The sequence below is a fragment of the Melopsittacus undulatus genome, chromosome 4 (assembly GCF_012275295.1).
Source record: "Melopsittacus undulatus isolate bMelUnd1 chromosome 4, bMelUnd1.mat.Z, whole genome shotgun sequence".
In the NCBI taxonomy this organism is placed as follows: domain Eukaryota; kingdom Metazoa; phylum Chordata; class Aves; order Psittaciformes; family Psittaculidae; genus Melopsittacus; species Melopsittacus undulatus.
Genome location: NC_047530.1, coordinates 68,568,522 through 68,590,283, shown reverse-complemented (window position 1 = coordinate 68,590,283; position 21,762 = coordinate 68,568,522). Strand labels below are relative to the sequence as shown.

The following is a 21,762-nucleotide window of genomic DNA, read 5'->3' as shown; positions in this document are numbered from 1 at the left end:
GTAATGAGTGAGAAGATTCTGCTCATTATGGGGAAAGAAAGAGGTGGTCTAAAAAGACAACTTTGGCTTTGAGGTCCACCACTTTATTACATGCAGATTTGTAACAGGCTGTTACTGCTGAGTTTCTCAGTCTTTTCCTTCAGCTAGAAGTTCTGGGAGCATATTTTGATTTCTTCTTGGTCGTCTTCTCAGTGTGTATTCTCAATGATGATCTGTACAAGAAACGGGTCTCTACAATCAGTATTGAAAAGCACACGATGCTACAAAGCCTTCAGCAGAATGCAGTTTGTTTGGTTTTTTGTTCTAATTTTTTTTACTATTCCCTTCCCCTTGCTTTTCTCGCCAAACAAAACTTTTTCTCACTTCCTTTGTAAAAACTAGCAGACCACTTAAAGTGCCTGTGTGTAAGAGGTGCTTCGAGGCCTTACTGTGCATGACAGCTGGAGTGGCAATCAAAACAGTGGTTCATTATTCACACAGCAGCATTTCATTGTCAGAGAATCCCATGCTCCTGTCTGGGCTCTTTTATTTCCTGCCTGACACCAGTCTGGCAGAGCACAAGCTTGTTTTCACTCAGCTCCTGGTTCTTTCCAGCTTGTCTATTAAGTGCTATGAGTCTTGATTTTTAGCCAACGTTTTCCAAAATTGGCTTGCTTTAAAAGAAACCATCTGCCCCCCACGTGTCCTTTCTCCCTGCTGGCACACACCACCCCCCTCCTCCCCCAATTTTCAATAGTGTTGATTAAAGATTGGCCACCTACTCCATCAGTGTTAATCAGAAATTCTGGAAGGAGTTAAACTTCTGGTGAAGAGGAATTGTCTGTGAAACTCAGCACCATAAATTAATTGCAGAAAGTCTCTAGTTGAAAACAAAAAAAAAAAAACAAAAAAGGAAAAAATACAAAGGGAGGAAAAAAGTGAAAGGACAATCTCACCAAATTTTTCCAACCAATTTGTTTTGATTTGGACATGGCAGCTACAGCTTCTGTTGCCCTTCTAATATTACTAATTTAAGAGCATTGCATACCATCCAGACCAATCGGAACCCTTTCAAACACCTGTGGCTTGGCAAAGAAAGCAGCCTAATAGGTGGGTAAGCCCTTGTCCTTTCTCTTTTTGTAGCTGAGCCGTGCTACTGTTCATGACCCTGAGACTGGGAAACTGACCACAGCCCATTACAGAGTCTCTAAGAGGTAAGGGGAACGTCTTCCAAAGGTATACTCACTCAGAGGAAGTCTGTTCTGGGACTGTACTGCTCCATCTCTAAATGTGCGGCAAATAGGGTTTTTTTTGTGTAACTTTTCTATTCTTAGTCTCTCTAGAAGAAAGAGAATAGCCTAAAGCAAACGAAGCTCTCATATAACAAAGCAACTGGTCTGCTGAAATAGAAAGTAGCTCTAAATGTTAGTGGTAGCCAAGATGGAAGTGCCCTTTTCTGCTTAGCATGGCTTGTCTAGTGTAACTAATATACTAAAGTGTTAGTGCAGCATGGGGTTCTGCTTACACTAACCAACAGTGGAAAAGACCGTCTGGGTAGCTCACCCCTACCTCTAAACTTTGGCACTTGCTTAAAACTAGGCGCTGATGAGCTGCTGTGATTTGTGGGAATAGCGCATAATATAGCCAGTTGATAACTTTAGAGAATTTCCTTGTTTAAATGTTTGAAAAAGAAAACTAATATTCTTTCAGCTTCTTTGAACCAAAGCCCTGACGTTTGAATGGCCAGTAGTTTAAGGGTTTTATCTTTTTAAAGAAATCCGTAGCTAAATAAAAGTGCTGCAAAACACTGGATCACAAAAATTGATCAATTTAGGAATTACTATAACTCAGGGAAACTAAAAAACTAATAATAGCGGAAGTCTGATCCTTAAAGCCACACTTGTTAGAAGTAGTGGCAAGTTGAAAATGTTTATTTTTATACACTGAGAACAGCCTTGCACCTTCAGCAGCCTGCAGGTCACCTTATTCATCAGTGTCTGCAAGGTAGTGGGAGTCCTTTGGAAATTGTCTGGTGAGCACTTAAATGTTTGCTCTTTAAAACTGCCTGCAAAGGCCCCCTCCAGAACAGCTTCAGAAACATACATCTTCCTGTTCGACATGTGTTGCATTTAATTTTTAGGGTTTGTTTTTAATTTTCAAGTCTGTCCGTGTCTTATCTGTCTTGGTTATTTGTGACTGCATATTTTAAAAGCATTGATTCAGCCTTGGGATTTGTACTCTGTGACACAGACGCTCTGCGGCATTTACTGAAGATGCTTGTTAATCCTCATGGATTTCTGTCAAACTTAATGTGCTAATAATAGGAATTAGAAAAGGTGACCAGGTCACTAGTTGAAATTGAGATGCATAATTGCCCCCTGTTTAAATAGGGGACAATTGAAAAAAAAAAGCAACAAACTTGCCAAAACCTTTGTAGTTTTAATTTTTCATTAGTGGGAATTGTTACACCTTGAGAGTACTGCTGATGCCACAGTTGGATATGGACTTAAGATTGTAAAGAAACATAAAAGTAAATGGGGCATAGCACATTGTAAAGTTAGTGGAGACAATTCTTTAAGGGTAGGAACAGCTTTGAGAGTGGAGGGAGACTTCCCCTTCTCATGGTTCCCCCTTGCTGCATTCCTCCCTGTGCAGATTGTTTATGATTATATATACTTTTCAAGAGGAATTGACACCTAGATCTATAGTAGCAGGTAAAAGCCACCCTCAAAATCCCCAAACCAGGCCACTTTAGAACGATCCCATTATTAATGCTGGATCACTAAACTTCCCTGCAGAACCACTGGTAGAAATATCTTTCTGTTAGAGCTGTTTGAGCTGGTTTGGCTTTCAAATGAATCATTGCTCCTGAAAACCAAAAAATGTTTGCTTTATTTTTTTAATAGAGGACTGCCTTCCCCCCTCAAACATTCTTTCCTAGTAAATGCACTTCTAAATTACAGCATTCCTTTCTTTGAGACTACTGTTCACTGTGCAGTACGTGGCAGGCTGTATGAAAGGGGGCACCTTGCCAGCAGTACTGGGAGCACCATCAAGCTGTGCTGTGTACGGTACCAGAATAAACTCGGCCACTCTGACACTACTTTTAAAGAAGCTGCTGGTATTTTTTTCTCTCTCCTCCCAGCAGCCAGTTGGAGCTTACAGCACATAATGTTAGTTTCCACTTCAGAAATACCAGTCCCTGTTGCATTTCTACTAGTATTTTTTACATACTTTTCAGAAAGTTTTTTAACATAAATGCAGTATTTCCTGTGACCAGTGACTGTACAAAAGCAGCATTGAAATACTCTGTTGTCGTGCTGGTATAGCTGAGATAAGAGCATAGCCTTTATAATATCTGCTACTAGACTGACCAATACAGTTGGAGAAGATGAGCTTTTGGGTGTATAAGCCTTTATACATGATTTAGCTCTGGAAAGTTGTCTGGTTTTTTTCCTAATATACTGATTAATCTAAAATTGCTTCTGCATGTAAGTATTGTGCTATAAAAATCTCAAATAAGATACCTGGTACAGGAGTGTAAGAGGGGGGAGTAAATGCAATTACTGCTGGCTGTGTAATGAATATAAAAGTTGTTAAAAAACAGATCTGTGTGAGAAGGAAGAAAAGCCCATCCCCCCGTGTGAATTCAGCATGTGAATGATACTCTTTCAATTTCTATAACATTAGCATAGTCCATGAGTGTGTTTTTACAAAGCCAAGTGGGACACCAAAATAATATGCCTTTGTAGTCAGGGAATTTGGGGGTTTGGTGTGGTGTAGTTATTAAGGAAATACCAAATCTTCCTGGAAGTCACTCACATCTTAAACTGCCATGCTTATGACTTTCCAGAAGTAAGCGTGTCCCTTCTTGGTGTGATGTTTTCTGCCCTTAATGGAGTCAAAGGTGTCAGCTGGTCAAAAATATGATGAAATGGTGCTCATACAAATTATTCTTTCAGATGAGCAACTTAACAAATGCATATTGAAGAATAGAGCTCTGTGCATTTACTGCATCATGCTGAACCTTGAACTATGCTTATGTTAGACAAAAGTTTGCTGAGCACAGTTCAAGGAGGCTGCTTATTCTGCCCGGTGGGGGATAAAGACAAGAGCAGGAGAAAAGACTCCTTTGTATGAAGGAATATCTAAATGGCTCTGAATGGTCTTGAACTAGGCACACACTCTACTTTGGTGTCAGCAGAGGACCATGGCTGAGACTAGCAACAAAGAAGGACAGTATCAGACAGATTGTTATCATCTGTGAAGACCACTAGGCAAAGCCTGCAAGTAAGAGAAGCCCCCTATTGTATGTCCTAAATGCCACAGGCACAGAGACCTCCTGATACTGGACAATCAGTGCAAGGTTCTGCAAGCTCTCCTGAGTTCTCTGCCCTTGTGGAAAGCAGCTTTCATGATGCTTTCAGGGTTAAATCACACTCTGACTCGTCATAGGAAACTTCAGAACTACAGGTCTCCCCCTAAGTTTTGCTCAGCAGACGGACTGGCACTTGGAAGATGGTTTCAGTTCCCTGTTTCCTTAACCTTTCACAGACTTTGTGTCCTAGCCCAGTTACTTTTATTTCTAAAATACATACAGTACTTTCTCTTCATGAAAGGATGTAGTATTCTCCCTGTTGAAAGCATTAATTGCAACTCTAAATAGCCAACATGGTAAAAATGCTTGCTTTTGTATTACTTTGGTGGGGTTTTTTTTGTTTTGGGTTGTTGGTTTGTTTTGGTTTGGTTTTTTATTTCAATCCTTTATGTGTAGATAGGATAGAAGTAGCAAGAGCCTACCCTTTGAAGCTAGTGGCTGTGTTGGGGCTTTTCTTGAGTATTAAGTGATGTTAGGATTGCTTGTGAGTTTTAAGTGTTCAACATGGCTGCACAGCATGCGGCTGCATAGCTGTTTTTGTGTGTGTGTGCTTCATATAAATAGTCTTTCTCCTACCACCTTAAATAAAATTGCATTGTAACACTTCCTTTATACTAACAGTGTTCAGAAATGGATGGTATGTGTTTGTGCAAGTCTGTCTTGAGAAATCTTACTTCATTTTATCTGTAGTTCATTTGTCACTAGAAAAAAAAAGCTTGTAGAGATTCTGTAACCTGTGTCAGTGCCTTGTGTCACGTGTCATGCTACTGTTCCTCCCATGCACAGTATTTTGTTTGTTTGGGGGTTTTGAATACAAATTTTACACTAAAGAAAACAACCTTAATTTTAGTATAGGTGTGAAAGTTAATTTGAGTAGAAATACTATGATGTACTTGCCAGCAGGTATTTCTGTCTAACAGTCTTGTAAAAGTAGCAGGAACCTCTGATGAGCCGAGTCAGATGCTAGAATAAAGGTAGAAGGGGCTGTTTCCATTGACCTGCAACAAGGGTAAAAATGGGGCCAAATCATCAGTATTATCCATATTAGTGGCTAGTAGAAGACTGACAAAGTGAATAAAGAGGAGGACCACAAAGGTAGTGAGCAGGTCAAGAGAAGGAAGAGAGGCCTGGTTGAAAATGAAGGTGTGTTGGCTAGAATAAGATGAATAAAGCAGAAGGAAAAATGAGCAACAGGTGAGCAAATGAGTGGGTAGATGAAATGGTTATATTTTCATAGAGAATAAAATAACTTGTAAAGAGATGAAAAATGCCTATGTGTTTGTTTCCATGTAAGCAACTGATGTGTTCATGGCTGGTAAGGGTCTAGCAGGGATGCACAGAGCTGCAGTTATACTAAGCTTGTGCCTTTTTCTGCCAAACAAACACCACTATTCTGGGTATGTGGCTGCTTCTGGCTGGCACAGCTGCTTCCCAGTCACACAGCTTTCAAGAATGAGCAACCACATAAAACAGAAAATGCCACACTGGGTCTGGGTGATGGCAGTGATTTTTGTGTAGAATTGTTGCTTCTAGCTGTGTGTAGCTTTCTCTGCTAAGTAGCTTGCCAGTTATTTTAAATGCGATATTTCTACCTGAAAAGTTCCAATATATGGTAGGAGGTAGACATTTTGAAGATGCCTTTGGCACTGTGAGCTGACCTTTCACATTTATATTAATAAAAATTGGGGTTAAATACCAAATTTGAAATAAGCTGTTCTGGTAGAAAATGTTCAACAGGGAAAATGGTGAATTATTTTATGCATTATTTGTTTTATTGTTTTCATAATGATTTTTAGTACCATTGCACAGGTGTAAGTAATGTGAAAGGACAGATCACAATGTGCTTGCCTGTAAGTGTATGACACACAAGAGTCAAGTTACAATCACATAAACTCAGCTTACACTAAATAAAGTAACTCACCTATTCCTCTCTCAAGTGTTACTTCAAAATGCATCCAGTGTGCAGTCTAACTTAGCTGTTTGGAATGGGTAAGAGCAAAACTGATATTTTTTTTCTAAACCAGCTTTAAGCAGATTTCATTGGTTGGAATGTTCTTGTCAGCCATTTGATAGTCCAGTGTGGGAATTAAGGCACTTGGGTTTAGAGCTTCATTAAACAAGTGTTGCAAATGTTTCTTTCTAGAAAACATGTTTATTTAAATGCAGGCCTTCATAATGCCCTGGAAATATTTCTGGTCATCAGACCAAATTCTTGAAAACTATGAAAAAATAATCTCAAATTCCAGGTACTTCCAAATGTTGCTTTTGTGCTGCCAGCTTACTGCCAATTACTACCATATTTTATTAATTGTTTTTTTCTCCTTCCTACTTAGTGCTTGGTTGTCTGGATACGAAAGCCCTGTGGTATCTCGCATTAACACAAGGATACAGGACCTAACAGGACTTGATGTCTCCACAGCAGAGGAACTACAGGTAAACTGTTAAGACAAGCATGATGGCAAATGCCAGTTGGCATTTCATTTTGGTTGGCTTTGTGTGCAGCACCATGCTCGCTCAGGTGCCGTGGCCACAAAAGCTCATTCAGCCCAGAGGCAGCTGATGTCATGGCTGGTTTGAACTGAGGCCATGGGAGGAATGTGTGGTTTTTTACAGGGAGGAAGAAACAAAGTTGTCTTTGCAAAGCAGTGCTTGCTTTAGTGTGAATGGCTTTCTATTACTGGAGGGAAACAGTAATAACTGAAACCCCTGATGTTTGTTGAAGTGGATGTGTAAATCTTTTTTATTTATGCTAGTAAAAGTGAATTTTATTGCTGCTGCTACTACTACTGTGGTGATAATAAAAGTTTACCTTGTCTGATACTTACAGAAAGGGGGAGAGAATGGGTGTTTAGTTTTGGCATCCCATCCTTGGTCCTGGAAGGCCAACATTGTCTGATGTCTCTGTAATGTGGGAAAGACTGACTGTACTGTAACTTGAGTAAATTTTATTTTAGAAGTATTTACATTTATTCATTTGCTTGAGCCTTTTAAATGAATAGCTGCTTCAGTCATTCTGAGAAAGCACAAATACCTAGAAAGTGATTCCTGAAAGCTGTTGTGCTACTGTGCTATTCTGTCAAGACTTCTGATGATAAAATGCCCAAGCATCTGGTTGAAAATTGAAGTTGTATGTACGTAGAAGAGATTTAAAAATAAAAATTGATTGTCAAAAGAGGCAATGGATCCTCTTTATTGAAAGACGTCAAAAAGTGATTTAAACTTTATACAGTACCATGACCTGTTCTGAAGAGAATAGAGCTTGTGAAGTTTCTATAGAAGAAAAGCGTTTTTGTACCTTTGGGAAGTACCACAGATTGCTTACCTGGACTATACTCCATCTTGTGGTGCCAGTCTTGGATGTGCTGCTGCTTTTGTAGCCAAACATCTTGTGACTCCTTGGAGTCTGTAGCTGTCCAGGTCTTCAGGAGTTTCATGGTCAGGTTCTATACCTGGAAGTCACTAGATCAGAGAACAGCAGGCACTCAGTAACGGGGGAATGTCTTTACCTGTTCACCTGGGGGTGAACAGAAGAGCTTTCAAGGAAAGGTGACTCCTGGGGAAGGGAAGGTTGAGATGTGGCTTTGCTGGGGGCTGGTGTCCAGCTGAGAACTGCAAAGGTGGACTGAAGGGCTGAGTCATGTTCTGGCTGTGTGAAGTCAGAGCTATTTGTGAATAAACCCAGTAGGGTTTTGCTGCACATGGGACAGTTTAGCTGACAGCAGTTGGCAATTTCCTGTGGCTTGATTTTTAAACTTAATCTGTCAGAAGGTTGTAAATGATGGTCAAATTCTTGTCTGGATAAAACAGAGCTTTACTAGATTTTGTGCTTCTCCTTTCACTGTAGGTAGCCAACTACGGAGTAGGAGGCCAGTATGAGCCTCATTTTGATTTTGGAAGGGTAAGTCCTGTTTTCTGTTTCCATCTCTTTCTTCTTCACAAGCACTGTGTTTCTCTTTTTCAGGTGGCAAATTATGGAGTGGGAGGACAGTATGAACCCCACTTTGACTTTGCACGGGCAAGTAAAGAGATGGAGGAGAGATAGTCACCTGGTGAAGCCAGCCTCTTGGCTGTGGCACAGTTTTTATTCTTTAATGTGTATTAAATTTTGTAGCTCTTCAACTTTTCTAATCTATGGTAGCAGCGAAAAAGCCCTCTAAACCACCAGCTGAATCCATAAACATTTTGACATCGTGTAAACGTCACAAAACAACAAGGTTTTTCTTCAAAAATAAAATTATTCTAAGGAGAAAGGGCATTAGCTTTATTCTAAATATGAGGAAATGTTTAAAGTATTCTGGCTGACCAAGGCACTGACCAGGTAAAGGCATGTTTAAAGTCACTGAAGGATATACAGCTAAACTGGGTGAGCACTTATAATGCCATCCTCTATGGGAAAGGCTTTGGTGGCAGTGTAGGAAACCTTTCATTGCTGCTTACTGTGTAGACCTGCAATGTTGAGAGAGAACTTCTTTCCCCAGAGCTGAGACACAGCTACTCTTGAAGAGATTTTGAAAATACAAGTGCTTTGTTATTGTAGTTCAAGTGTTGATTGCTAGCAGAGTCCTGAAACTGGAAGAAGCCTCCCAAGGTCTTCTCATCTCACCATCCTGAATTTATTTATTTATTTTATTTACATTCCCAAATTATTCAAGCTTTAAATGCAGACTGCTGGAAATAATGCCACTGAATTCAGTTGGTTATTTATTGGGCATACTTGTGTGTGATTTAACACCTTCAGATTAACCTTACACTGTGAGTCCAAGCCACCAACTATTAATCAGAATCTCTGCTCTATAAGCACATGCTCAAAAGCATTGCAAATGATTAACAGTTTTTGTTTGGAAATGCATGGGTTAATTTCTGGAGTAATGATTCCTATAATTTTAGCACACTCAAATAGTGGTCACAGGGGGTGGGTTCTAGAAGTAAAAATAGAGGCGTGACAAAAGTTGGTATCACAACCCATTAAAATTGGGTTCTTATAAGTTAAGTGAAAAACCCTCTTAATTACCGAAAACCTTGTAACTTGGCTAGGTACAAGCTCTGCTGAGGCACACTCAGCTTCCTGTCTCCATCCCACCCCTAATGAAAGAGCAACAGTAACCTGCACATGCTGGAGTGTGGTGAGGAGGAGACTTCCCTTTGAGCACAGCATAGGTTTGGTGTTGTTGCAGCCACACCACGCGTGTTCTCATGCCTTTAGGCAGTGGCATACCTTACTGGTGTTGAAAGCTTCAGGAACAGCTGCCACAGACACCCTGTGGCTGGGGTAGCACAGTGCTTAATGCATCACTCGGTGGATTTTTAACAGCATTCTAAAATGCCTTTGTGTGCCAGGGAGGAGTGCAGAATGCAAAAGGCCAGCTAGGTGAGCAGCAGCCTGCCTGGCACAAATCAGAAAGGCAGGAGCAGGAAAGGCTTTAAGTGCTACAAAGGCAGAGCCACTCCTAAAGGAGCAGAGTTGGCAGCTGCCCTCAGGGCATGCCTGGAGCCACCCCTGCAGCATTGCTCTGCAGTAGTACAGTTCTCAGTGAGTGTGGAACCGAAGGGCTGCCCACACTCATCTTGGCCAAGGATGAGAAGGGATAAGTGAGTGTAATTAAGTAAGTTTGTGGCTGTGAAGAGGGTTTATATACTGCGACAGTAGAGTTGTTCTTTATCATTAGCAATTTGGGCTTATGCCCTCCCTGTCCTGCAGAATTTTAAAATGACTAGTTTACTTAAATTAATAGGTACATATTGTGTTCTCCCCTCCTTCCAAATAGAGGGATTGAATTAATTTTTCTGCATGAGTTTGTCTGCTGCTGGCTCTGCAGCTGTGCGTCATTGGCTCCTCTCAAGAATCAAAATGAAATGCTTACTAAATCTGCTTTTATTCACAGAAAGATGAGCCAGATGCTTTTAAGGAACTGGGAACAGGCAACAGAATTGCTACTTGGTTGTTTTATGTAAGTGATATATTTCTGCCATGTGTCAGTGCCAAAAAAAAAATCTATCACTGCATATTCTATACCACTGAATGATTTTGTTATGTTTTTTTACTCAAGTGACTTGCAAATGAGGGCAGTCACTATCTTCGTGGTGACACATACGGGGCATCTTCTTAGCCATATGTAATAGTTCTATATGTTCTTAAGGAGGCTTTTCCTCTTCAAAGTTCAGCATCAGTTTGAATTATTTGACTGTCTATTCATTTTTGTATCTGCATCGGTATTCGTAGCATGCTCATTGTCAAAGCACTTGAGCGTGTAACCTTCATGTTAGCTGTTGCATTGGAACAGAGTGGGTGGGTTGCAGCCTTTTTCAAGACCGTTAATCATGCAGCCTTTGCTCACTAACTGTGAGGTAGAAATTAAGTTTAGTAACCTAATTGTGATTTACTAATCTGTGAGAATGTGTCAGCTTGCAATTTATCCGTGCCATTTCCCACCTTTTCAGATGAGCGATGTGTCAGCAGGGGGAGCTACTGTCTTCCCTGAAGTTGGAGCTAGTGTGTGGCCTAAAAAGGTAAGCAGGTTTTTTATCCAGTGTAACCACTCCTCTCTCCACCTACTCAAAAATATAACAAATGTACAAACGTTTAAAAAGAAGCTTTACAATGAGTTTATGTAAAGATTATAGCCCTGTTCACAGAAGCACAGACGTACTTAATTGTAAGTGGAGCAACTAGAGTAGCACTGGTGATACCAAGGGCCTCCCGCTGTTCTGCCTGTTAATGCATAGTTATGTTTTGGACTTAACTGCTTCTGATGCGTAGGCTTTGCGAAACATGACAGTACTCCAGTCTGTAAGCAGGTTTAGTCTTGAGGCATCTGTAGGGAATTCTCCCTGAAGTTGCGAATTCATATTAAGTTTTCTCCTCTCGGAAGGGTTCCTAATAATGTCTGACTTTGCTGGCCTGCTGCTCATTTTTACTAAATCATCTTGCATTATAAAACCAGTCAGAGTTGAACGAAACGGGCTTAGGGTTTAATTAAAAATAACAGCCAATAATATATAGACACAAAATGAGTCAAAAGAGACTTATTCCTTAGGAAAGCAAATGTTAGAATATGGAAAAAAGCCTTGCATTTAAAAGGAATGTCTGAAATACAAATACACGTACCTTTGCTTCATTGTTAAGTGAGTGTGAAAGTGTGTCTCACACAGAGCAAAATGTTGAGGTTTTCCACTGCAATTTCCAGGGAACAGCTGTATTCTGGTACAATCTTTTTCCAAGCGGAGAAGGAGATTACAGCACACGGCATGCCGCCTGCCCAGTACTAGTTGGAAACAAATGGGGTAAGTACCACTCACGTTGTTCTTGCTGCCAGCAAACAACCTGGAGGTCTGGGGCTTTACTGGTGGGTTGTCTTGGTTTTCTTTTTGCTCTGCCCTTCATGGTGGAATAAAAAGCAGCCAGAAATTAAGTCTTTTACAGAATCATAGAATAGTTTTTTTTAAAGAACTATTTTGTAACTATGTCTGCTTTCATATCTCTGTATGTTACATTTTATGTATGATCTATAGTAGCATCTTCTGTTATATAAGTAAAACATGTATAAATTATAGATAACGCTATATCTGCTTCAGTTAGTCTTTTGTAGTTTTGCAGCTACTGGAAGTCTCTTTTCCATCTTAGATTTATTAAGAAGGTTTTTTTCTATCTTGGATTTATTAGACCAACTTCACATTTGTGTGTGTTTATGTAGGAAAATTGAGATAATCCTGTGCCTTAACCAAAAGCTGTCAATAGCATATATTTAGCTTAAATAGAAGCACAAGCTGCCTGGTTACAGTGATCAAATACCTTTATGTCTTTGCAGTATCCAATAAATGGCTCCATGAGCGGGGACAGGAATTCCGAAGGCCGTGCACTTTATCAGAGTTGGAATGATGCAGACGTGTCCTTTGGCTCTTCTGTATTCAGTCTGTAAAATGCACACATCTCCTACAGTTTACAATTGACTAACACTCCACTCCAGGTTCAGTCTTCAACTACACCGGTGTTTCATCTGTGGACAAAACAAATATGTTTTTAGTTCCCTTAAAATAGCCCCCCCCTTAAGGTTTTATGAACAGAATATATTAAGGTCTATGAGTGGTACAAAAAGAAAAGAAAAAAAAAGATGAAATAGAGATCTGTGCCCCAGCCAGTAGTGGTGTTGTATGTGGTGTTCCCTTCACCAGCACTCCTCTGATCAGCATGGAAAGCCAGTGACTGTTTGCTCAGAGTCCTACTCTGTTGATCTTCTAAGGGTGGGATGGTTTAATGGGAGAGCTCCTTTCTAAGGAGGGCTGAATTAAACCAGTTTGTATTCCTCAATTCCCAGACATTCAACTCCTTGCTTTTCTAGAGTGCCTGACCACTGCTGTTGAGAACTGCAGGCATGGTTTGTGTTTATCCAGGAACAGGTTATTACTTTGGTTTAGCGTGGTTTTCCACTTCCACAAAAGCCCCGTTTTTTTAAGCTTTCTTCCTTCTCAGCTTCTGTGGGGAATTTGGCAGCTGCACACACATAGATGAGATGCTTCAGCAGTGATGTCTCAAACACATGCCTGCATCTTCCCTCCATTCTTCTTTATTTTTTATATGTTTGTCCACATAAAGAAATGCTGCTTTTATTCTGTCTTAGTAGTAAACTTTTACATCTGTTCCTCGCGCAGTGGGGATGGGAATGTTACCATCTTCATGAATCAAAATAGTTGTGCCTTAGCACACTGGAATTTTTAATTGGTTTGAGACTTCAGGTGATGAGGTAGGTAACACATGGTCACCCAGAATAGAATACAGTGCTCTCCACACTCATCCTCCCATTTCTCAAGGCTTTGTGGGAAATACATGGCCCTATTTATATTTAGATGCTTTTTATTCCACAAATGTTTTTCCCACTGCAGATGCTGAATGCAGGCCACTGCTGTGACATGCCTTTAGTCACAAGGCAGCTGCTTGCATGGGATGCCATAGATTGTGCCTGCTCTGGGTGGTTTGGTATTGCTCACCTTGCAGAGACTGCCTCCACTGCATCCACATGAGTGTCCTCACTGGAAGAACTCACAGAGTGACTGCCAGCGACCTTAGTTTGTGATGACTCATCCTTACACTGAGATGAATTTGAAACTTCTGAGGGAGACTGGGTTGTGGCTGCTATAGCTGTTGAACTTCTGCACATCAGATTCCTGTGGGAACAGTAACTGCTGTCCCCATATACCTCCCAGCACAGGGAGAGCTAAACAGGATGGGTTGAGGCTTGCTTTCCTAAGCCCTTTCTCTTCAAGAGCAGGGGTTTTGGCAAAATGTCTAAATACTCCACTAACATGAGGATAAGAAGCCAAGTGAGTGGGACCAGCCATACCTGAACAATCAGATTTTCTGTATGATGGTGGTTTTGCTGATTTAGGGGTGAAGCCTGAAGTCTTTACCAAGGAATAAATTCCAGTGTCAGCTAATTGGATTTTCTGCCTCAATACAATCTTGAAAATTGAGCCAAAAGGTAGATGGAACCAACTGTTAGCGTGTTAGAAATACCTCGGGAATATTGAGAATGCAGTTTAAGGTACTAGAGTTTGAGAAACTGCATACTTTGAGAAGACACTTTAAAACCTTTGCTGGAAAACACATTGTCAGATTTCTACTGAGCCTGTTAGGCATGGGACCTATGGAACTGCTTATCCTTAGCCCTGCACCTTCTTGCATTTCACCTGTGCTTTTGGCAGGTGTGAAACAGAGTCCATCCAGCACTTAAGCAAACAAATAAAAATTAAAATCAGAAATAGTTCCACCTCATGTCTGTACTTCTCTCTCATATTCAGAATAGCTGGTACACCAGAGCAGTCTGATACAAATAGATTCACTGAAGAAATGGGTTATCAGAGCGTATTTTGATCACTGAATTGTAATAATTAAAAAAACAACCCTGTAACGTTTCTACTTTCCTGAATTTTCTGTCTTTGACATAGTGTCACCCCTGTTCCTGTCCATGGTCTCTTCTTTCCCCTATTTTTTACTTATGCTCCAAACAAATGTAACCACAGCTGCAGGTGAGTCTTGCCACTTTCCTGCAAGAAGAACAGTAGAGCAGGCAGCGAGGTGTTGGGAGTCTGACCTTCGGGGGCTCATTTTCATGCTGTAGCTCCAAAGCATCTATAACTGCTTTTGGAAAAGCCAGTCCTGCAAGTTAAGGAGCACAAAAAAATCCATGTATTGCCACTGTGACCACATTTAGAAAACCTCTGGTTTTGCCATCACATAAAAGAATTTTTGTTTCCTTCCTAAAGTGAGCAGAGGAGTTACTTGACCATAAAAATAATGAAAAGTTAAAAATTGCAGAGTTTACCTGAGGTAAGCAAGAAATACTACATTGAAAGTGTCACTGTGACTGCTTTAGGTGCTACGGGAGTAGAAGAAACACTGTGGCCTCCTGGATGTTGAGTGAAAAAAGGAATGGTTGAACCACAAAGAAATCACAGGTTTATTATATTAAGCAGTGGGGTTTTTTCCTCCCATCTCTCTTAAACTGGCACTAAAACCTGAAAAGCTTGAGAGAAGCTGTGCAACCTCTGGGGCAACTGAATCAATGGTTCCTTCCCTCACCTCAGCCATCAGCAAGTACCTCCAGTCTTAAACAGCATTTTAGGAATGGTCTCTAGGAAGCATTGCCTGGGGAGTAAAAATGGTTTAGACTCAGAATCAACTAGGTTGGAAAAGACCTTTAAGATCATCAAGTCCAACCTTCAGTGTGTCACTTTTTAAACCATTGAACTACTCGATAATCTGCAGTTCTCTGGGGAAGAAAAATTGTTGCCTTTGATGGGGGAAACTTTCCTTGGTTTAAAAAGAAATAAAACTCCCCCAAAACTAAAACTCCAGCCTGCTGAGGCACGTCAGGCTGAAATGTGCCAGATCATTGGAAGAGAAAGGGTACACTTAATGGTTTTAAACGAGAGACAATCCCATTTCCTCCTTCACTGCAGTAGTATTCACACACTCAACACTGTGTAAGGGATTACAGGTGGGGCTGCAGCTTTCTCCCTTACCCCTTCATTTCTCAAAGGGCTTTTGGATTAAGAGCATGGCTCCTGTGTGACTCTAGTTTTGTATTAAAGATGACTGAAAACTGGCTCACAGTGACTGACAACTGAGAAACTGCCTTACTGTTAAATTTTTGTGTAATTAAATTTTTAATGTAAAAAAAAGGGCTTAAAATAAAAGCCACTGCCAGTAGCAGTGAAAAATCCTCCACATCAAACTCTCCTCATATATGGCTGTTGTAAATCTGATGACACATACTTTTATCACCACGTGTGTTTCCTGAATACTGAGCTCATTTGTTTCACATCATCACCTAGGTGGGCAGGTACCAAAGATGCTCACACCACAAAGTACTATGAAACACATTCTTGGACTGGCACTTTCTGAGTTGGAAACACACAGCACTCACTGATGGGCTGCAAAGGGGAAGGGCAGGTGGTAAGGCTGGGCTGAAAGCCTGTTGTGTACAACATGTATGACAGGAGCTGAACTGCCCCGGGGCAGGACATGACTCAGCTGCTTTGTCTCTCTGATGCAGTGATTTATGGCAGTAGCTGTTGTGGGGTTTAATAGTAATGGGGGAACTGCATGAGCCTGTGGTTTGAAACAAAATGGGCACAGCACAGGGACAGCTGCTAAGAGATCCTTTTCCAGGGACAATAAATTCCTGAAGCCAATGGGCCAACCAACCAGTTACTCACAAGAGAGGAAGAATCACAAAACTGTCCTACAGCCCAGGCACCAACAGCAGGAAAAGGACAGTGAGTGCACTACATGTAGGCAGGGCAGACTTACGTCTGCCATGATCAAGACATCCACAGTTCGTATCACAGTGGTTGTTCTGTGCTTTGGAGTGAGGGAGCTCAGACTTTCTTTGTGGTCACCTCAGGAACCTGCAGAAAGAACACAATGAGTGCTGGTTAGAAGCCCTGTGGAGCAGTGCCCTGCACTGCTGATGGAGCACTTGGCTTGCAGTTAGGGACCTACACTCCCTTCCCCTTGCAGCCCATGGACAAAGCTAACGTGCTCACAGTTTGGCAGCCACAGGATAGGAAATTGGTCTAAAGCATATGAGCAGTTTTATTTTCATTTTAGAAATGTGAATTAATTCCATCCCCAGCCCCTCAGTGCATGCTGCTGAACTGCTGCACCCTCCCCAAGGTGGGTCAATGCCAGGAGAATGTGAGTAGCTGGATGGCTCTGTCCTTTTGGAGGACAGGGTTTGCTCTAAGCCTTTGAGATTTCTGGGGTGTGCGTGGGCTGCCTCCCTGCCTGGGGGCACTGTGTCCCCATAGCTGCAGCAGGGCTGCCCCTTTGCAAGAAGGCTGCCAGCCTGGCCACCGAGCTGCTACTGCCAAGCCAGAGCACAGGGGCGCACAGGGTCCTCATGAGATGAGATGCACCTCACAGCCTTACCCCCCTTGTGCAACAAGAGAAGGGCTGCCCTATTGTCTGCAGGCAGCCTGAGGCCCGTACCCAGGCTTGGGTGGATTTTACCTTCTCCCATGGAGGAAGGATTGTGGTTCAGCCCTGTGCTACCTCTAATCAGCACTTACCCACTGTGGCTTCCCACCCATTCTGCCTGGGTATCTAGGGTTCTTCCTGCACAGGTGTAGCTGGAGCACAACCAATGGGGGTCATGACCATGGGAGGAAGCTTGTGTGGGTAAGAACTGCAGCAGGTGCAGCTAAACAAGGCGGGGTAGGGTCAGGGATAGGGAAAAAGGCCTGTGAATCGCCTAAGAGTAGGACAAGACAAAGTAAAGGGTCTGGCAGTATCAGCACCTAAAGACTGGGGGGAAGCAGCACCAGGCTGAAGTAATCTGTCCAGAGACTCCTGGAAACTGGACCAGAGCATGAATTTGAGTGCTTCCTTGCTGTGCTGAGGGAGAGGGTTGTTAACCCTCCACCCAGCCTCCTCCAGCTCTGGACTCTGACCTGACTGTGAGGGACTCATCATCAAGCTGCATTTCATCATTGAGCTACATTTCTGGTTCTGATAACCAGTGAGTCATCTGGGTCCCAAACCAGGCTTTGAAACAATCACAGACTACCCACTAACCTTAACCACAAGCTGCCTGCTCCCCCTACTTAAGCTATGCTTAAACATCAACCAGCAACTAACTGAGCTGGCCAAAACTTCTAGAAAAAGAGCTCAGATCCTCTATCCTCCCCCATGTCCCCAGCAGAACACAGAGGGAAGGATCCTGCCAAAGCCAGGATCAGCACAAGGATCAGTGCTTGCTTTGGTTTGCCTGATAATGCAAAGTCAAGAGGGTTTCCAGCTTCATCCAGGAAGAGGGTCACTACCATTAGCATGGGGGGACACAGGCACATCCCACTTGCAGGAGGAACATCTGCCCTGTGGAGTAGATCAACCTCCTGCCTGACAGGAGCAGCTGCCAACAGTCTGAGAGTGTCATTAGGGGTGAGTGACTCATCGCAGCCTGAGGACTGCTCTGTATTTAAGCATTACAGAGTCAGAAATGAATGTGTGGAGTCAGGAGCTGCTTACCCTGAGGTCAAGATGAGGTTCAGAAACCAGTTGTCAGAGTTCACCGTTATGGCCACAGCATCTGAGTCTCTCAAATCAGAGAGAGAATAACTGCCATAGGGAGGGAGTATTTTCAACCACCGTGGGTCAAAGCAGTGTCAGACAGCCTGCAGTACCTGCTGCGCACAACTGCTTCAGGCAGCCCTCACTTGAGCTGCTGCTGAGCCTGGGCAGCAATTCCCTGCAGCAACTGTGTGTGTGGGGAGGTGTTGTTAGGCGTTTGCTAGCTTTACTCAACCCTACGTTTTTGCTCGTCTTCAGATCGTGACGTTTGGGCGCAACCAAGCGATTTGCAGCTGGACTGAAACCCTCCCCGGAGACTGGTGTGGGGCGGGGTGGAAGGAAAGAGGAGGAAGGAAGGAGAGCAGCTCATCCGCGGGGCAGGGCAAAGGGGCAGCCACATTTGGGGAGAGCAGTCAGACTGCTTTTTTATTCGCAGACTTTTGCTTCAGGACAACAAGCAATGAACTCACAGTAAAGTTTCCGACTCCTTTTCCCAGGCCCTGCACTTTGCCAGCTGCTCCCCCTGTCCTGATCAGTTTTCCTAACCAGTTCCAATTGCTTTTGTGAAGAGCTCAGGCTCCACACTCCAGCCAGGAGCACCCACTCCAGGCTGCATGTCCATGCAGCGCATAGCAGTGGCACAGCACTGACAGCTGACGCCACAGTCACTGTGTTTTGCATCCTCTGCAGTCCTGATGGTATTTCCCCCCTCTCTGCTTCCATTGAGCAGCACATGGATCAGCCACCAGGGAAAAGGGATAACAAAGAAAGCCACATTCTGGAATTGCCTCCAGAGCAACCCTACAAGGCTCTGCATAAACGCACGGCACCAAGCACAGCTGCCCAGGGGCTCTGCCCAGGGTTTCCAAGCTAATTCTGAAGAGCTGCTCTGCTCTGTTTTACATTAATTCCTGCCAGGCCGTTTCTAAGGGTGGGGAGCATGAGGGCTGCAAACCAGCATGTCACACAGGGCAGGGCCTCAGCCAGCAGCCACGAACAGCTCCACTCACTGCAAGACACGTGTGGGACTGTTGAACCGGGCCTTAGCCAAAATGAGGCTACAAAGAGAGTTTAAAATCAGTTTTAAGTTGGTTTGTGTTTGGGGATTTTTTTCTTCTTTTTGTTTTGGTTTTGTTTTGGTTTTAAATAACGTGCATATACCTGTTCTGCTCTGCTCCCCGGGCCCAAGCTAGCAGGAAACAGGGAGCACCAGGCCAGGCACCTCAGCCCCACAGAGCTGCAAGGAGCCAGGTGCCTCTGCCCCACAGCAGCCCTGGTCCCTCAGCCCAGGGCTGCATGACATTCCCCAGCCAGGGCTGCCTCTCCACAGCAGCTCAGGAGGGCCATGGCTGCTCTCTGGAGCCCACTAGGGGCAGTGTGCACTCCAGGGGCACAGTGTCTAGAGGAGACCCCCTGCACACCACAGCACTGCCCCAACACACAGGATGAGCCCATTTGCCCACCAGACATCCCACCCTAAGGCCCACAGCATGGCAGCCCCACACAGTGTGTGACAACCTTCCTTTAGGTCCACACCATGCTCCAAATCCAGAGCAAAAGGGGACTTGCCCTTCTAAATGTAGTGACTGAAAACTCTGTAGTGGGCATAGCATGGCTGGGACTGCTGTGGGTCTGAGGGAAGGTTTTGGTATCAGAGCTCTTTTTGGGGAGTCTCAGGACTCACCAAGTCCTGCAGAAGTGGTTACTCCAGGCACATCGCAAGGCTGGGGCCCTCCCTGCTCCTGCTGCCCCAGCTTTGCACTCTGGGCAGAGGGAAGAGCATCTCCACAGGCTGGTGGCACAAATGCCTGCCTGCTCCCCCAGAGCATTCTGCGTCTTACTGGAGAAATGTGTTACCTAGGAAGGAAAACAAGCAAGCACATCATTAGTGCTGTTCTCATCCTCTGCTGAACAGCTCATTAATCACTGGCTGAAGGAGGAAACTATTGAAACACTGCCCACTGCCTCTAAAGGTCTTGCTGGACCCTTCCAGAACTATTTGTCCATGCTGGTATCTAGCCCAGACATTGCAGGCTGCAAGTAGGGGGGATGCAGGGATGATCCCAAACCAGTGAGACCCAGTCTGTGCCCAGAAGAATGAACACAAACCATCTTTACCATCCTTCTGCTGAATTAAGGCCCAATTACTTTTTCCCCAGGCACAAAGCAAGAATTATGCTTTCTACTTCTTTCATTTCAGCTGAGACACCAATAGTAGCTTACTTTGCCATAATAAAGGTCAGGGCTCACCTGTGATTGCCACATCCATCTTCAGCTGAGCACACAGCACTTGGCTGTTCTGGCTGTAAGACTCTTGATTTTTCAGCAGCTAGTGAGGTCTGGAAACAAACAACTTGATGGATCACTCCCTTAAATCAGGACATTAGGATCACACTAGCAATTGCTGACAAATACCTCCTCCTGCTTACAAAGTCTCTCTGGGCATCTCAGGGTGGGAAACAGCCTGAACTGGGGGTAAATCCCTTGACAGCTTCCTTCAGCTGTCTGGGCAGGCAGGACTTCAACATCTTGCCCAGAATTTGGTCCTGAGGGGCTTCACATGAGGAGGCACATCCAGGCTGTGAGAAAAGTGCCTTTAAAGACAGGCACTCCCAACACAGCTGTGCTGCACAGGACAATGTCTGTTCAAAGCCTGCTTGCCTGGGGCAAAGCAGTAACAATAGGCCACTCACAATAGTAAGGAGCCCCCAAGACCATCTATTCATCCTGAAATACATTCACTTCCCCCGGCCAGTGTTCCAGTACTGCAGTGTCTGAGACCTCCTGCATGGCCAGCGGCTGTTCTAGTCAGCTGGCTGTTTTCCAGTCTCTTGGCATAGCTACAACAGCCTGAAGATATTAAAATGCATCAGGGAAACTTGCTTCCATTAGGAACCCAACTTCAGTTCTCCTCTAAGGTTGTGCTGATAAGAAAATGCCCTGAAATAAAACTCCTTGCAAAGAACAGGCTTCCTCAGCAATGCTGTGCTTTTACACATCAGCATCACTCTTCAGCATGCTGCCATGCAGGTCCTGCTGCGCTTGCAGCTCTCTTCTTCATCCCAACTATGCCCTGCAGCAAGCACACAGATGTCAGCCTTTGGTGAAACACGGCTAGCAAACAGTCAGTGTAACCCACCAACTCCATTCCCCCATCACAGAAGCAGCTATGGGAATGGCCATAAAACAGATGGTAACCAGACCACAGAGTGTATGTCATGTAGAGTCAGGAATGCCTATTATTTCTTCCTTGCTTTTGTTTTACTGTTAGCTAGAAAGCAGGATATAGGAGAGAGGTTAATTTTGGTGTCTTGGACTTTAACTGAGAGAGGGTTCACCAAAGGGCACTTTACAAATGATTAAACTGTTTCTCAGAGAGGAAGAGGAGAGGTTTCCAACAAGGACTCATCATGAAGATAGTTCATGTTTTGTTGATCACAATTCTCACGTGAGATTTTTTTTTCCTCAGGACAACTTTCTGAGACATAATAGCTGTACCTTCAGCTTTTAATGGAAGGTTTTCTCTGGAAACACAATTATCTCCATATCTCCAAGCAATCCCACTCCTACACTGAATTCCCACCTTATCCCATTAACTGACAATGTGCTGCAGAAAGATAATGTTGTCAATATTACAAGCAAATCATTAAAATTTGACCCCATCCTGCAAAACCCACGTTGGATTTTGAACTTGCCTCTGCCTCCTGCCGCCTTAGCTCAGGAACTTTGTATTCCGAGTCCCAGTTCTCACGCCCTTCCAAAAGAGCAACTATGCTGTGAATTGCACCAGGACCTGGGCGCAGCCCTCCTCTCATTACATTTCTTAGAAGCCTTAGGA

The 21,762-nt window shown here is 43.4% G+C and overlaps 1 protein-coding gene across 4 annotated transcripts in view; it reads left to right on the top strand.

The window, feature by feature from the left end:
• Positions 1–15,580, top strand: part of P4HA1 (prolyl 4-hydroxylase subunit alpha 1) — a 36,598-nt gene extending 21,018 nt beyond the window's left edge. Inside the window, exons 9-15 of one of the 4 annotated variants that reach the window (XM_013130203.3) lie at positions 1,123–1,193; positions 6,691–6,790; positions 8,319–8,372; positions 10,240–10,305; positions 10,796–10,864; positions 11,542–11,638; positions 12,163–15,580. In XM_013130203.3, coding sequence (XP_012985657.2) covers positions 1,123–1,193; positions 6,691–6,790; positions 8,319–8,372; positions 10,240–10,305; positions 10,796–10,864; positions 11,542–11,638; positions 12,163–12,233 — 528 coding nt within the window. In that variant the 3' untranslated portion in view covers positions 12,234–15,580. Of the gene's footprint in view, positions 1–1,122; positions 1,194–6,690; positions 6,791–8,201; positions 8,256–8,318; positions 8,373–10,239; positions 10,306–10,795; positions 10,865–11,541; positions 11,639–12,162 lie in introns of all 4 variants that reach the window. The other 3 variants (XM_005153703.3, XM_031053427.2, XM_005153704.3) reach the window with 3 other exon arrangements.
• Positions 15,581–21,762: the final 6,182 nt, after the last annotated feature.